At 32.2% G+C, this 15476-nt stretch overlaps 1 protein-coding gene across 15 annotated transcripts in view; it reads left to right on the top strand.

Moving 5' to 3' along the window:
- DMD (dystrophin) overlaps positions 1 to 15476 on the top strand; it is a 1120784-nt gene that overhangs the window by 525340 nt on the left and 579968 nt on the right. For all 15 annotated transcript variants that reach the window (XM_071750505.1, XM_071750583.1, XM_071750574.1 and 12 more), the window contains 4 exons: positions 1425 to 1547; positions 2997 to 3134; positions 4841 to 4993; positions 5887 to 6069. In XM_071750505.1, coding sequence (XP_071606606.1) covers positions 1425 to 1547; positions 2997 to 3134; positions 4841 to 4993; positions 5887 to 6069 — 597 coding nt within the window. The remainder of the gene's footprint in view (positions 1 to 1424; positions 1548 to 2996; positions 3135 to 4840; positions 4994 to 5886; positions 6070 to 15476) is intronic.

The following is a 15476-nucleotide window of genomic DNA, read 5'->3' as shown; positions in this document are numbered from 1 at the left end:
AAAAAATATATTAGTCTTACAGGATGATGTTATGCTTTTAAGTGTTTTTGTTTTGGTTTGGTATGGTTTTTTGTACTTAGGTAAAATAATTCACTTGGTGAATAACATTTTAAAAATCAATTAAAGTGGAGATTAAGATCTTATCATGTATTTAAACAGTTTTCAAATTAGCTGTTTTTTCTTCAAATATTAACAATTATCAGTACTAAAATGAATTATATGTAGGACATAATTGTGCCCTTAATTAACAAAATAATCATTGTGTACTAAAATGTGATTTAACATTTTCAAGTGTTATTCAAGTATTGGAATACTGAAAGTATTAGAGTATTGGAATTTCATTTAGTATTTTTCCTTCCATTTTACTTTTTATTGGTTTTAGTATTGGTGAGAGAGTAGCAAATTTATATACCACTTGTATTAGTGATTTATCTTTTACTGAGATTTAATGTGCTTATGACTTTAGCAAGAAGCTGGTTTTGGAACTCTTGGATATACATCATAAAAAGTTACCTTTAAGTCTAAATGTTACTCAAGAATCATCATGAGTTTGTTGTTTGTTCTTGTGTATAAAGTTTTGAAAGATCTTGTTGATTATTCTGCTGATCATGTTTGCAACGCACTGAATAAATATATTGCTTGGTGTACATAAAACTGTTTCTAGGCAGCCCCATTTCATGTAGAAAAAGTGCAGCATATTGTTTTTACTAAGTGGAATTTGTTTTAGAGCATAAAATTGAACACCAAGCTAGAGCAACATGATTATACTGTGATTCATTTTGGAGGAATTGTGTCTATTCTTTGTGACTGAGGGTTGGATTTTTTAATTCTACATTTTTGTTGAGGCTTTTTTGAAACACAAGCTGTTTTAGTGATGCTTTGGTTTTTTTGTTTTGGGGTTGGTTTTTTTAGTATGTTACAAATATTTTTAGGGGAATATCTTCTACAAAATTTATGTCTTCCATTTTGTGTCGTTGACGTGTTATTTTTGCTATTCTTTTTTAGAGAGCCATGATTTCAAACCATTGAAACACATTAGCATGATTTTTTTCTCAAATGGTAATAGTGGGTGCTTTTTCATCTGAATGGATTCCTTGTTTCTCTGCAAAGTAATTCTGAAAAAAACAGATTTAGCCAAATGGTGTTTACATTTAATATTTTAGACAAATAATTATGTTAAACTGTTTATTTAATCATTCAAATACAAATGTGATTATTTTTTTCTTTCTTTTTCAGTTTTCTCTAGCTATATAGTTCATACTTTTTCCTACATGGAAGTTCTACAGTATGTGTACATATTTTTCTACATAATGAAAGTGTAGCATTGTTTTAGCAACAGGGGGTAGACCTTTTCACTTATATTTCTAAAAAAGCTACTAAGTATGTCATTTAAATAAATAATAATTGTATGTCTCCCATTTTAGCCCTTCATTCCTTTGAAGGAATTGGAGCAATTTGACTTCGATATACAAAAAATGCTTGAACCACTGGAGGCTGAAATTCAGCAGGGGGTTAATCTGAAAGAGGACGACTTCAATAAAGATATGGTAATTTGGTTGAAATGGAAGTCTGTGTGAAATAGGCAAGGAGATGAAATAACCTGAGTGAAAATTAGAAACTTGCTTACTTGCACTAGGATCTTGAGATGTGACTCGGACAACATTTTACTGTACTAATGTGTTATAAATGCAAAAGTCCCAAGTTAGCATTAACTAGAAGTTTTAGTAATAAGTTAACTGTTAGTTTCTACAAAAAACATTTTTTGACCCGCCTGAAAACACTTAGCAAAACTGGAATATTATCTATGGGTCCTATTGCAGAAAGGGAATGAATATTCAAATCTTTGTAGCAATGTAAAGACCAAGAAAACTCGGAATGATGTGTATAGTAAATATAGTAAAAGAGGACATTTACTAAAAACAAATGTTAGGCACAGATCATTGGAAGAAATGCCACTTGCCAATTAGTTCTTGACAGATCTTGTGAGAGCACTTATTGTAAACAGTTTTTGTGGCTGTGCTAAGCTTTACTACTCATGTTTTCTCTTTGCAAGAAGGGAAACTGTTTATTCAAATTAGCAGGAAAAAAGTAATAATAAAGAGAGTGCTGTGCTTTGCTACTGTTGAACTATGGTGTGTTTTCTCTCCAGTGATTTTCAGAGGGATGACATTCCTTAACTGGGCAATAGCTGAGATTCATATTTATGACCCTGTCTTCTCAAGTCCTCAAATATATATTTCTTTACAAGCAATAGAAAGACCCAGCATTATTTTCCTTTTAAGGAATTCTCCAAAGAGAGCTATTTTATATCAGTGCTGAAAGGAATCTTTAAATCTAAGGCAATATGTACTGCAGTGGTAAATTCTAGGTGAATCAAGTTTCATGGGGCAGTTTCTACTGCTTGAGGATATTTTGTTCCCTTTCTTTACATAAAATGTTATGTGCGGTTCAAGATATGCTGCAGCTTCTGTAGCATAGATTCAACTTTTTTTATTCAACTCTTTTTTTATTCAACTGTAAAAAGCGCTTAGTGGCATCATTACTCCTGCCAGAGTAGCTTCTTTTGCATTTGGATAATACAAGAAATCCTTAGGAATGTGGCCTCCTAGCATATGGGCAATTTCAGTGACTACTGACAGTGATTTAGAATATTTTAGCTGTATATATTCTTTTTGTTTTAAAATAAAGTGGATTTTTTTCTCTTAGTTATTAAGCTTTTGTCTTGTTATCCTGGGCACTGCATAAAATCTGATATCAAACATTTTTAGGTTTTCAGGTGGTGGTTTACTTTTATCCCCCAAGTATCTACATGTATTGTAGAAAGCAAGTAATAGTTATTTAGTCTTCAGTGTAAAACTGTAACTGTAGCTGTTAAATTATGAACTTATTGGAAGCATAGCTTTATATGTCTGTATCTCCTAGTACTTAAGTAATTAGATTAAGATTCCCATTATTCTTGGTTTCTTGTTTGTTTGTTTGTTTTTTTTTTAAATCAGAGTCAAGATGATGAGAGGACAGTGAAAGAATTGCTGCAAAGGGGTGACATGCTTCAAAAAAGAGTCACAGATGAGAGAAAACGGGAGGAAATAAAGATAAAACAGAAGCTGTTGCAGACCAAACATAATGCTCTCAAGGTATAGGAGTTACAATTATAAGCACATGCTACTAAAACATTTTTTTTTCTTTATTTCAGGGCTTTGTTGTGTTAAATGCATCATCATTACATTTAGAGATAAGTAATTTAAAACTGGTTATAAACAATTATTTTCTTATATAATTTTCTTTATGCCTTTGAAAAGACATTTCTAATCTCCTTGACAAGTACTCTTGTCCTCAGTGTTACAACTGTGTGATTGCCAATTGGACACCAGTGATTTCTTTGCTAATGATTTTTTTTTTTTAAACACATCATGCACATTTTATGTTTCTTTAACAGCATTCAAGATGTTAAAATCAGTTCTTACAAACTTGTATTTTCAGTTGCATAGTGTACCTCTGTCAATTAATAAGTTTATATAAGATTTATCCTTTACTAAAAGATATACATGCTATGTTCTTCTGTGGAAAAATTGGCTCCAGCCTCTTTGGAATAGGTTAGATGGAAGTAGCAGTAGACCTAGCAACTAAGATTGCTGAATAGTGAATCACATCAAAATCCTGTGTTACCACACTCCTGCTGGTATAACTTAACTATATGATAATGTTCCTAGAAGCATCCACAGTGAGACCTGTTTGGACAAGCTAATAGTTGTATCTGGAAATGTCTTTCTTAGGAAATATAAAAGTGAGGAAAGAAAGAATCTTAGAGTTGGAAAGTCACCTTGATCCTCTACCTGGAACCATAGGTTCTGGTTACCGTAGAATTTTTCATCTTATTGGCAAGCAGTTTTTTTCTTTTCTTTTGAAAATATTGATTTAATTGTTCTTGGCTTGGAGAACATGGCATGATTGTATTGCGGTATTACTTATTACTATTATTACTTTTAAGCAGCATCTTTCATTTCATGTGGATTTCTTTCTAATTTTTAGTTTTGTGGCTCTGTTTCAATTCAGGAAAAAAATAGCTGTAAGGTGCCATTTATTTGCCCACGTCAAAAGAAACCCGAAATCTATTAGTTTTTTCTTCAATTGTTCCAAGTTAACTGGAAGTAATTAACAATTTTTATGGAGGAGGGAAAAAAAAAGAGTTTATAGAACTATGCTGTAGACCAGATCTTTACTGGCTAGTTTTCTTGAACAGAGTTATTGATTTTCCTTTGGGTTACTCATTTAAGGTGTTCAACCTTAAATTCAAGAATGGTTGAGGGAAATTAAATATTTTTATATAAAATATACCAACAATTTTAAAATTTACCTCTAATAATTTGCATATATTTTTGCATTGAAATGATTTTGTTTTGAATAGCTGAAGAGTTTGCATGCAGGCTAGAATTTCACAGGAGACCACAAAATACAGGAAGCTCACTTATGGCTAGATACTAAGTGGGCTGTGTTTTCATCTGTCCAGTAAGTATTCTGAGCAAAAGTGTTTTATATAAAATATCGACATTTATGTAAGTGTATTAACTTCTCTGAATATTGGTGGCTGTCTCAGTGGTTTATTCAATATGTGAATCACCCTGAATATGGTAACCTCCTGTGAAAGAAAAAAAACTAAAAATCTGTTAGACTGGTGATAATATGCTCTGTTCAGGTACTTATATAGTCGATTTAAATATCAATGTTTAATTTAAAAAATAGTGCTCTTGTGCATTTTTTCTTCCCTTCAGTATGCACACATGCCAATTCATATTTTATAAGCCTTTAATTCATATTCTAATAATGTCTGCACTGTGAACAGGACTTGAGATCTCAAAGAAGAAAAAAGGCTTTAGAGATTTCCCATCAATGGTATCAGTACAAGAGGCAGGCTGATGACCTAATGACATGGCTGGATGACATTGAGAAAAAGTTAGCCAGTCTACCAGAGCACAAAGATGAGCAGAAGCTGAAGGTAATGTTGATTTGAAATAGAAATGGTAGATCTTTTTGAGTAGTAGTTTATCAGCTTAACAGTGAGAAAATGCAACAAATATTCAGACAGACATAGGGAATTTTCTGTTCTTTATTTCTACTTGGAGTGAACCAAACCGTAATTATTGGTGTTCAAACTGACATTTCTATGTTGTACTATATCTTGTATTTGTTATAGAGAGTTACAGAAATAATTTGAACACACTAAATAAATTTTTTGTCAATAGTATGGGAAGTGTGCAAAATATTAAGAAGTATCAAATGTTTTCTAGTAAAAATTTTAATTGATTTTATGTATCTTTGTTCCAGATGAACAAATGACTTACCGATATCTGGATGACCTCTATCTCATGTTAGCACATTCATTTTCATCAGAACATATTCATTTGTCACTGTCAAACTCTATAGATTTATTTACGTACTGTCAAAGGTTTCCTAGTTTATTTTACATCGTCTTTCTTTGCTTTGTCTGTTGAGTTTCCCACAGAGTAAAATTAAAGAGTAAAATAACGTTTGAAAGCTGTCCAAACACTATTTATCCTGAATATGCTGACCCTTAACTGAGAAAAGATTTTCTCTAATTTCCCATCACAGTGTACCAACAAGAATCTGGAAGTGAAAACGGTTGGCCTTGCTAACAAGTTTTCAGTGTGTGCTAGCTGTTAGTATCTCTACAGCCAATCTCCAAGAAGGCTCTTCAATTTCAGTTCTTTTTGTTTTGTTTAAATGTAAAAGAAGAGATGAAATAGCTGTAACTTTCAATTGTAACAATAAAATGGAAATGAAATTTCTGACAGAAGTATTTTGCTAATTTGAAGTTGATTGACCTAGTTAGCTAACTGTCCTGGGCCCTGTATTGGTTTTGCTCACTAGGAGATTGGTGGAGAGTTGGAGAAGAAGAAGGAAGATCTGAATGCCGTGCACAGACAGGCTGAACGCTTGTCTAAGGATGGGGCTGCAAAAGCAGTGGAGCCAACCCTGATACAGCTCAGCAAGCGCTGGCAAGATATTGAGAGCAAATTTGCTCAGTTTCGAAGACTCAACTATGCACAAATTGTGAGTTGTTACTGGCAAACCTGTACGTTTGCAACTGCTACTACTAACAGCATCCTACTAACAATGAGAGCTTCAGGGTCAGTGTCAACGCTTCATATTTTAATAAGAAAAACCTTATTGTCTGCAAGTGGGAGAATCTTTATATTCTGACACAATATTTATCTGCTTTGGTCTCAAAATTGCCCTTGAGTTAAATCAGCCAATTACCAAAAAATTAGCGGTATAAATCTCATGTTTATTTCTGTTGCCTCATTATTTTTCCACAACATTTTCCAGTTTAAAAATGTCAGTGTGCCATGCTTCTATTCTGTTCAGTGAGATGTAAATCATAAAAATTGTCTTTCTCAAACTGCCCATCCCATGCCAATTTTAATTGTTTTTTTTTGTTTTGTTTTATTTTTATTTGTCCATAGTATGTTATAGCCACTTTAGGAAGACTTTAAAAAAACTTATGACGTTAGAAATACATGGCCTTCTCTTCAGATGCTTGAATTCTCAAATGAGTTATTGCAAGAAAGTATACTTTTAAATTTGACAGAAAGAAACCATAATTTCATGAACTAACTTTGTGCCTTCTGATTTTGAGTTGTTGTACATAAAATATAATTATGCTTACTGGTTTCTACATGCTGCAGTAACTGAATAAATAAAAGGGAAATAAACTGCCACTCTTCCAGTTTTATGATCAAAACACATTTTCAATGTTACCCATTTAGAACATTACCAGAGGTGGCTTTTGCACTTCTATGGCACTTTTGCCTTGCCATTCCTACTGCTCTGTCTACTGAGCTTTTGATTTTATATGAAGAAAGAAAAAATTTTCTTTCAAGGAACTTGTTGCATTATGTGCTCTTCAGTAATATTTAAAGTTCTAATGGCAAAGGGTTGTTTAAACAAAATATGATTTTATTTCTTTATTTTGAATTCAGCTAGATTGCATAAGGACAATACTGACAGCTTCATGAAAAAAAGAGATTAAAATACATGAAGTTTTATTTCTTACTGATGTATGTTCCAATATGGTTTCAAAAAGAAAAAGTTTCAAAGATCAGCAATAATGGATTGCCTTTTACTGTTTCATGTATTGAGTATATCATTCATTTTGAACTTTTCTCCTATGAAGTTAAAGAATGTGTATATAAAAATAATAATTGATACAGCTATGCAGTTAATGTAGGGAAACATTAACTTTGGTTTGTATGTAATTAAATCTTGTTATATCTGATTAGTCTATTCAGATTACTATGGTTTATATTAAACTTGATGGATGTAATCAGTTGCAAATTGTTTATACTGGCATGGAGCTAGAGCAGCCTTCACTTTGTCTTGTAAATGAGTATTTTTATTTATTTTTTTTTTAATAATGAATATATTTACTCCTTCGATAATCAAGTAAGAAATAATGTGCATGCAATTTATACAGAAAGATTCTGCTGTTAATGTGCTTCTTATGTCACCTGCCACCTACCATGACAGAGGATGAGTATATCCATTATAAAGTTTTCTAGCAAATCAATAAAGCTGCATATGAGCATAACTTTCTTTAGAATGTACACGGGAGATACATCATCACATGCAGTTTTAAATTGTACAAAAGAGTACAGTCATTGACTTTTTAAAGCCATGTAACCATTACATGTATTTTTATTGTTAAAATATATTATTTATATAACATATTGCTATCCTTTTAATGGTTAATTTTTTAAATATTCATGCAAGATTACTTTTTTGTATATTTCCAGGGAATGAGGTCATTATTCAATGAAATTTACTCATATCAGAGTCAAAAGTGGAATAGCCTGGTTTCTGGTTTGACTTTGCTGAATCAGTGAAACCAAATTAATTTGGTACCTACCTCACAGGGATGTTGTGAGGACTGATTAATTGTTTGTGACAGATTTTAAATTACAAATGAAAAATGCAAATTCATGTTACTCATTTGAACAAGTGCATATACCAGCAAAAATAACTCACAGTTTTTCTGTGTTGACCACCAACTAAATAAAACTCTACAATAAAAATACAAAAAGGAATTTTTTTAAAGCAAAAGAAATAGAAAAGTGCTGCATTTTTATTTCTAACTGATGTATTCAATAGCAGATTCATTTAACAATTGAAAGTTTTTTTATTTTAAAGCAATGAGGATTAAGTTGTACTGTATATCCTGCAATTCATTATTATTCATTGAATAAACATAGCAACACTGAATTGGAGAAGACCTTTAATTATGTTGCTTAATGACAGGTTTGCATTTCTAACCTTTGCTTGACCTGGTGTGTTTCTGATACCAAAGTGTGAAATTAGAATGATCACACTCCCCTGCATTTTACTTTTCCCTAATATTTGTTGGGAAGACCCGTCAGAAGGATATGGGAATAATAACTGTATAAATATTGATTCTCTCCAGCTAGGTAGAGTGTCACAAAATTCTAATTGTCTCACAAATTAAATATCCAGCAACTAACTGATAAATATATATGGGCATATTTATATAAAAAGAAATTTTTCAGCACTTTTGATAATAAGGTATGGTGTAGTTCTATTATCTCAAACACTGTATGTTCTGTTTAGTGTCAGTTTTGAGACATTATTTAATTTGGTATAGTGGTCCTGTCTTTATGGGAAAATTGTCAGAGAGCAATGTGTGACATTCTATAGGGAAAAAGGTGGGCTTCTTTCAGCAAGAGGTTAAACATGATACACAAATACATTAATACAAGTGCACAAAACCTAAAATTATGCTGAGTGGAAAAAAAAAAATTGGAGTTTTCTTTTCCCACTCATTCCTATGTGGCAAAATAAACAGTGGGAAGAAAATATGGGTTTTCAGTGGTGGATTTCAGATTCCCTTGTTAAGAAAATGTCAGCGCTCTACTTAATTTCTGCTAGAAATTTTCATTTGAAGCCAGTCAGTAGTAATTTAAGCTCTGAAATCTGAAACTTATTGAAGAGTGGAATATTTTACCATCATGCTTTAAAATTATGATTATTCAATAAGTCCCACTGAAATTTGTGGAAGCTTAAGATACTCTTCAGAAAACAAGCCATTAATGTTTAATCCTAGACCAGTATGCAATATTTGCATATTAAAATTACATGTTTGTTTTGGAAAACATGCATTTCAGTAAAAATTATAACATTAGGGAGGTCAAGGGACATTTGTTTCTAGATTGTCTCTGCAGAATCTAAAATCATTAAGGCTTGGCAATAGCACAGTATTTTTCAAAATAAAACTCTCTTTGCTGCAGCCTGAACCTAAATCTTCCTGTTATTATTTTTCTGTGACAGTTTATGCCACTGTTCCTGGGTGATGAAAATAGTTATCTGTGGCAGAGAAAATGCTAGGTTCAGAGACTACAGTGTATATATGGATCAAAATTAGTTATTGGTATACTGATTAATTTAAATAAATTAATTTTAGTTAATACCTTTTTTATAGAAGTTTTAGGGGGGTTTTGTGCTTTGATTTAAACAGTATGAATATGTTTGTCATGGCTCATTTAGACTTTACTGAGCTGACTGAAATTACTCTGTACTGAAGTTCATTATCTTGAGAAAATATTTTATAGATGAACACAAAAGCAGAGCATACACTGTAAATCCTTATTTCATATCCTACTAACATATTTTATCAAGCTATCCAGCATTCTTTCAGCTATCAACTGTGCCTTGTTTTCTTTTTCTCTGCTGAACTACACATGCTGTTAATGGCAAGCCAGACTATTTTTGTAGGACAGAAGGAATATTGTTCCTGAAACCTAATAACAATTGTCAAGATTATATACTTACTGGAGTATATACAGGTGAAAAAATTGGTTTGCCTGAGTCATTTCAGTAGTTTGATGAACACAAACATTCTGTTGAAATTTATAGCTGTTTTACTACTGAAATGTTGAGGCCTCATTTTGACCATCCTGGGAGAAATAGTAAAATGATTAAATAATAAACATCAGGGGAGACTTTTTTGTATCAACTAGACTATGCATTGAACATGAGTGGATAAGGGAAATAGCTATAGAAAGCCTGTATTTATAAGGTAAGTGATCTAATCTAAGCAGGTCTATATTTATCTACAACATGGATAAAATACCACTACTCTTACTACTTACTATAAGATAAATATCTATCATAAGCTTCAGGTTTCCAAATAACAGGCATTATTTTGTTTAAGATTCTGTAAGGCATTCAGAAAACTCATCTCCTAACTGGATGATCACTTCAGGTGAGAGAGTATGTAAACAAGTGGAACCAGGTTAAGGACTGATCAAGTTAACATCTGAATTTCAAGAGTTTTTAAGTTCAGACTTTTAAGGGCATCTTGCAGTTTTCAGTTAATATTTCCCTGTGGAGCTTTACTTAGTTTATTTAATGAAATCTAAACTTCTTTTTTGACTGTTAAAACATGTTTATGTATAAAGATATTTTCTAAAATTTTCTAAGATACACATCAAGAGTGAATTGAGATAAATCTGCCACAGTTATAAAAAGGCCACCAAGTCCTGTGTTTATCTATGCCTGAATCAAAATAACATGATACTTCAGTGGTAATGTGTTACCATTGTTTGTAGTCTCTGTTTTCCATAGTTTTCACAACTAGAAGAATTATATGGAAGATGTTTTCTTCTCTTATACTTGCTTAAGTATTTGTTTGAGTAAATAAACAATTAATGGTTGCCAAGGAGAAAGAGCAAACTAATTCTTCCTTAGTCCTACAATGAGTGGGAGAGATTATGAATAAAATAGAGAAAAGACATTAAAAACAAAATAGGAAAATACCTACTGGAGAAAAGAAAATAAATTTAGTGATGGATTTGTATCTGTTTCACCTATGTGCTTTGGGTCTCTTGGGGACAGGGTAAAAGTGATCCTGTGACACCACTTAACTTTTCTGACATTTACAGTGGCAGCTTTTAAACAAATAGCTTTAGACAGCTCAGCTAAAGACTGTGGCCTGCAAAAATGGTGAAGATGAATGAAAATCTATGGGAAGAGAATCATAGATTAATGTTTACATACATTTTCTAGTACCCATCATCCTGGAAATTGCCATTGAAAACACTTTAGTTTTATGTCTAATTTTATATTAGGAAGTACACTGAAGTACACTCAAGATATTGGAAAATTTGGGATTGTAACCAGATGATCTTAAAGATCCTTACCAACCCAAACCATACCATGATTCCATGCTAGAGCTAAAAAGGAGCTTTTTTTGTAGATGTATTTTATAATAAACTGTACCTTCTCTGTGTGTAAAATGAACGCGTACAGTGTTGTGGTGACCTAAGTGAAGAACACATATAGCCTTTTTTTGTAAAAGTAGACTGGTTTACTTCAATATCTTGAGTTTTTCTTTCTAACGCCTGTTTGTCTTCTTGCATATTTCCTTATTAATACTGTACAGTGTCCACTATCACCAGTGCAATCCACAGTATTTTAATAGAGTGAAGTTTAAGATTCCTTTCTTGCAGATGAACTTTATAGAAAAGTCTTTCTCCACCATTTTGCATTACCTGTTATAAACTTTAGGCAACTGATCTGAATTGCATTCTCTACTTCAGAACTGAAACTCAGCACTTTTGCCTCATCACATAGGAATGGAAACTCCTGTTCAAACTTGGACTGAGGCTGGTTTAGGATGCTGTCTTTAAATTATATGAAGTGGTTACAGGAATATTGTCTTAGCCAAGGGCTTTTCTTAATGTTCTCTGTATAGTAGAGATGGAAACAAGACCTTTGGTTAAAGAATCATGTGTGACAGCACTTAGTGTTCTCTTCTTTCAGTTTTTATTGGACAAAACTGACCATTATACTAGTATAGCATTTTCTTACTTTTGATTACCTAGCTATTTGGGAAACAAGTCACCTAATTAGCATCACATTCTCTGCTATAGTATATCATAATTTATAAACATAGCAAATTACTTGGTGGGGAGTTGGGTGTCAAGATTACTTGGCTATAATTCCAAATTAAACAGTAAGGGAAGAGACCAGATGCAGATTGGTCTGGCACTAAGTGACAGTATCTTTCGAAGAGATGATCTTCATGTCCTGACTACAGTTATTCATAAAGATGCAGATGGAAATAAATTGGTGTATGTACAGTGGGACTGCTGAATATCTATATATTTATATTTAATTAGTTTTCAAAACTGCTGGATTGGCATCAGTTTTATTCACATTGTTTAAAACACATTTATGCCTCGGAATAACAAAATCATCTTAAGTAACAAACCTATTTTTATTCCATATGATTGCATCTCTCTAAATGTAGATTAAGGTTATTTAAGAAATAAAGACTGAAACTCGTTAGGTTCTGGAAGGTATCAGTGTTTAAGGTTTAAGACCTTGCTTTTTGAAGCATTCAACACTTGCGTAGTATTTTAATGGTATTTTTAGATTATTTTCTAAATTATCTTAGCAAACAGAGGTAGTTTGCATAAATATCTGGAAATTTAGCATCACAAATCAGAATTCAGTTTCAAAATGGGTTAGTCAATTTAGACATCAAATTGACTGTGTTCTAACATATCTGTGTTTTACTTAATTGGTTCCTTGGTGATCAGTCAGTAGTTATACATATCATATTCATAATGATCCTAAAGTTTCATGCACAAATGCTGTCTAAGATCAGATTACTTCTGTAGTCTTAATAAATTAGGCATTAAATAAATTGGCATTGACATGAAGCCTGATCCCAGGAAGTTTTATTTCCAGCATATCATGTAGAAGCTTGTCCTGCCACAGTATATCCTGTTCGGTTTTCTATAGTTTACCACTGTCCTAGAAACAAAATTTTGAAATTATATGTTTGAGTTTTAAATAAAATGGAATTCCTTCAATTCATTTGGGGATTTCCTGTTGTGTAGGCAGATTTGAGTACATAATGCTAATTAAACAGAATCCATAGACCATGTCACACTTGGACATCATGGTTACAAGGACTGTTAAGAGACATGGTTACATAAGACTGTTAGAAGAGTTTAATCTCCTAAAGAGTTGATTAGATCCTTTCTTAAATATGACACTCCCTTATAGTATCTTTAATTTTTCAGCTGTGAAAAAAACATTGCAAGAAATGCTTAAATCTATGGATTTATATATGTTATATTTGGCATATAAAAACTATAAAATACATTTTGTATGCTGGAAAGTTAACAAACATAAATAAATTGCAAAAGTGTTTTCTGGGTAAACCCTTATAAAATTCTAATTAAAATTTTTAACTATCTGTTGAAAACCAGTCTCAAATGTAGATTTTGCAACATGTTCTTATTTTTTTCATTAATAAATGTACCAAGAGTACCTAAGTATTTGTTTATTTACATATTTCTACTGCTGAGAATGACTCTCTTTTGACCCTCTGGTAGATGGAGCTTTACCTCCTCCACAAAATGCTCATGACTGTACATCCTGAGCAGTGTTTTTTGAATAGTTATGAAGTATAGTCTTTCTTTGTTTAAATAAATCCTTTTATAATGTGGCAAAAATCTGTTTAAAGTCACGTAGAAGACATACAGATTTCCTTTTACTTGTCAATTTTGAACTACTACAATTAAGACTGAAATATGCCATCGTTATCAGAAGTAATTGTCATATATATGCATTTTATAGACATTTTCTAAATTCCAGGACTAATCACACTGCCATAATGCTACCATGTTTTCTTTGGGACATGGTAACATTGCAGCTATGGCATAAAATACTCCATACTGTATTTTTTTTTAATGTTCTGAAAGAGCTGACAGATCACATACTGTAAAGAATATGAGTCTTATGTCCTAGTCTCAGTTTAGTTGAAATTATTTTTTTTTCCCTTTGCTTAGCAAATGGATAGCAACTGAAGTTTTCAAGTTTAAGAAACCTAGCAGAAATTGGAAATCCTAGCACATCTGCTGCTAACTTTTAGTCTCTTATTTGTGTAAATGCTAGCAGCTCTTTAGTAAGGAGCAGTGGGTAAGTTTTCAAATATGCTGCGGCTGCGTTTAAATGCAGCCAGTGTCCATATCTGGAGGCAATTATCTAAGCCAAAATGAAAAAGCACTGTTAAGCAACTGGAAAAGGAAAAGAGATTGCCAAAGCTGGTCATTTTATTGCTTGACCCAGTGTATTTAACACCTCAGAGGGCTCTAAAGGCATGAGGGTGTGTGCAAAACACAGAGGAGTGGCTGCAGCACCAGAACACTTTTTCACAGTTTTTAAACTATATATTTATCTCCTGAGGAACAAAGAAAGGAGGTAAACAAAAAAATCAAAGTTGCAAAAATGCATACAACCAATGTAATGATGAATTGCTCTGGGTTTCAGGTTTAAAATGAATTGCTATATCTTCTGCCTGGATCTCTTTTGGGTTTTTCTCTCATTTAAATATGAAAATATTGCAATCAAGGGAAAAATAAATAAATAAATTGAGGGTGCATTAAGTATTCGTCCAAGTCTTTGAACTAAGCAACCGCAGGTATCTAACCAGTCCACTATACACAAGTCGTCAGGGTGTAGCATGACTATCACAAGTTTTGGCAGATAGGCCACAAATTAAGACAAAAATAGCAGAGAATATGCCTTTTCTTAGGGAGAAAACATTTCAATGAAGTTACAAAGGCCAGAAATAAGACAGTAAAAGTTCTGTGCATGTTCGTTGATGGTTTTCAAAATCAAATCCCTCTCCTATTGCTATTCCTAGCCTGATAAATTTACTGAAATGTTTTCTAATTAATGCTATTATAAGGTTAATTTCATTTTAACTATCTTTATTTCATTTTGTGTGTAGATAAAATAATTTGTTTTGTCATATACTAAAAAATAATTAATGCAACATTTCTCAACCAGTAAGGTATGCCTAAGCAGTAAAGTGTTGTGAAAACATAAAGATCTTTGGTCCAAGAATACTGAAAGTAATCAAGTGTGCTTTTAAATTTTTAATTCTTGGATGTAACCCTTGAAGTCAAATGCAAACATTAAAATACAGGTTTTAAGTATGGCAATCTGCTGGCTTTTGTCGACAGAAATTATACACAAAGAGAAAAATCACATACAGTGGCAAAATACTTATATTCTTACTGGGAAATAACATTCTTTAAAAGAACCCATGTTATTTTAAATATATTTAATGCTTCCAAGAACCTTTTAAGGCCTTGCCTTCACAGAATTACATAAGCATTTTATAAGTTCTTAATCCTATAGTGAGGATTTAAGTCTCTCTGTACTTGAAAGAGATGATGCTTCTTGTACTGATTGCGATTGGCTAAGGCCATCCAATCTCATAATGAAAATTCCATATATAGTATATATAGGTATAGTACCATATATAGGTATAGTTTCCTTCTAAATGTACAGACACTAACAGATAAGATGTGCAAGCAATTCTGGACAGAGTTTATTTTTTGCATGTTAGCTGACATTATCGCACA

Source organism: Heliangelus exortis, chromosome 1 (assembly GCF_036169615.1).
Source record: "Heliangelus exortis chromosome 1, bHelExo1.hap1, whole genome shotgun sequence".
Classification (NCBI taxonomy): Eukaryota; Metazoa; Chordata; class Aves; order Apodiformes; family Trochilidae; genus Heliangelus; species Heliangelus exortis.
This window is presented reverse-complemented; position numbering and strand designations above follow the sequence as displayed.